Genomic DNA, 228 nt, shown 5'->3' on the forward strand with positions numbered 1-228 from the left:
CGCCGACCTCCTGGCCGTGGTGGCCGCCAACCAGAAGAAGCAGACCATCACCGCCTTGGTGGTGGTGGCAGTGGTGGCCTCTGTGCTGCTCATCGGAGTGTGCGTCCTCATACAGTAAGTACTGGCGGGAGGGGGGCCGGGGGCCCGATTTGGGGCAGGATGGAGCCCAAGGAGGGGGGTCGAGGCCCTGACCGCCCCCTCCCCACTCTCTTGCAGCTGCTGCCGGCT

At 68.0% G+C, this 228-nt stretch overlaps 1 protein-coding gene across 1 annotated transcript in view; it reads left to right on the top strand.

The window, feature by feature from the left end:
* LOC104499517 (protransforming growth factor alpha-like) overlaps positions 1-114 on the top strand; it is a gene marked incomplete at both ends in the record, with an annotated part of 603 nt that extends 489 nt beyond the window's left edge. The window contains 1 exon segment of the mRNA XM_010143028.1: positions 1-114. This exon segment is cut by the window's left edge and continues 12 nt beyond it. Within this exon segment, the coding sequence (XP_010141330.1) occupies positions 1-114 (114 nt within the window).
* Between the last annotated feature and the right edge of the window lie 114 nt (positions 115-228).

Source organism: Buceros rhinoceros, unplaced genomic scaffold (assembly GCF_000710305.1).
Source record: "Buceros rhinoceros silvestris isolate BGI_N320 unplaced genomic scaffold, ASM71030v1 scaffold38379, whole genome shotgun sequence".
NCBI lineage: Eukaryota > Metazoa > Chordata > Aves > Bucerotiformes > Bucerotidae > Buceros > Buceros rhinoceros.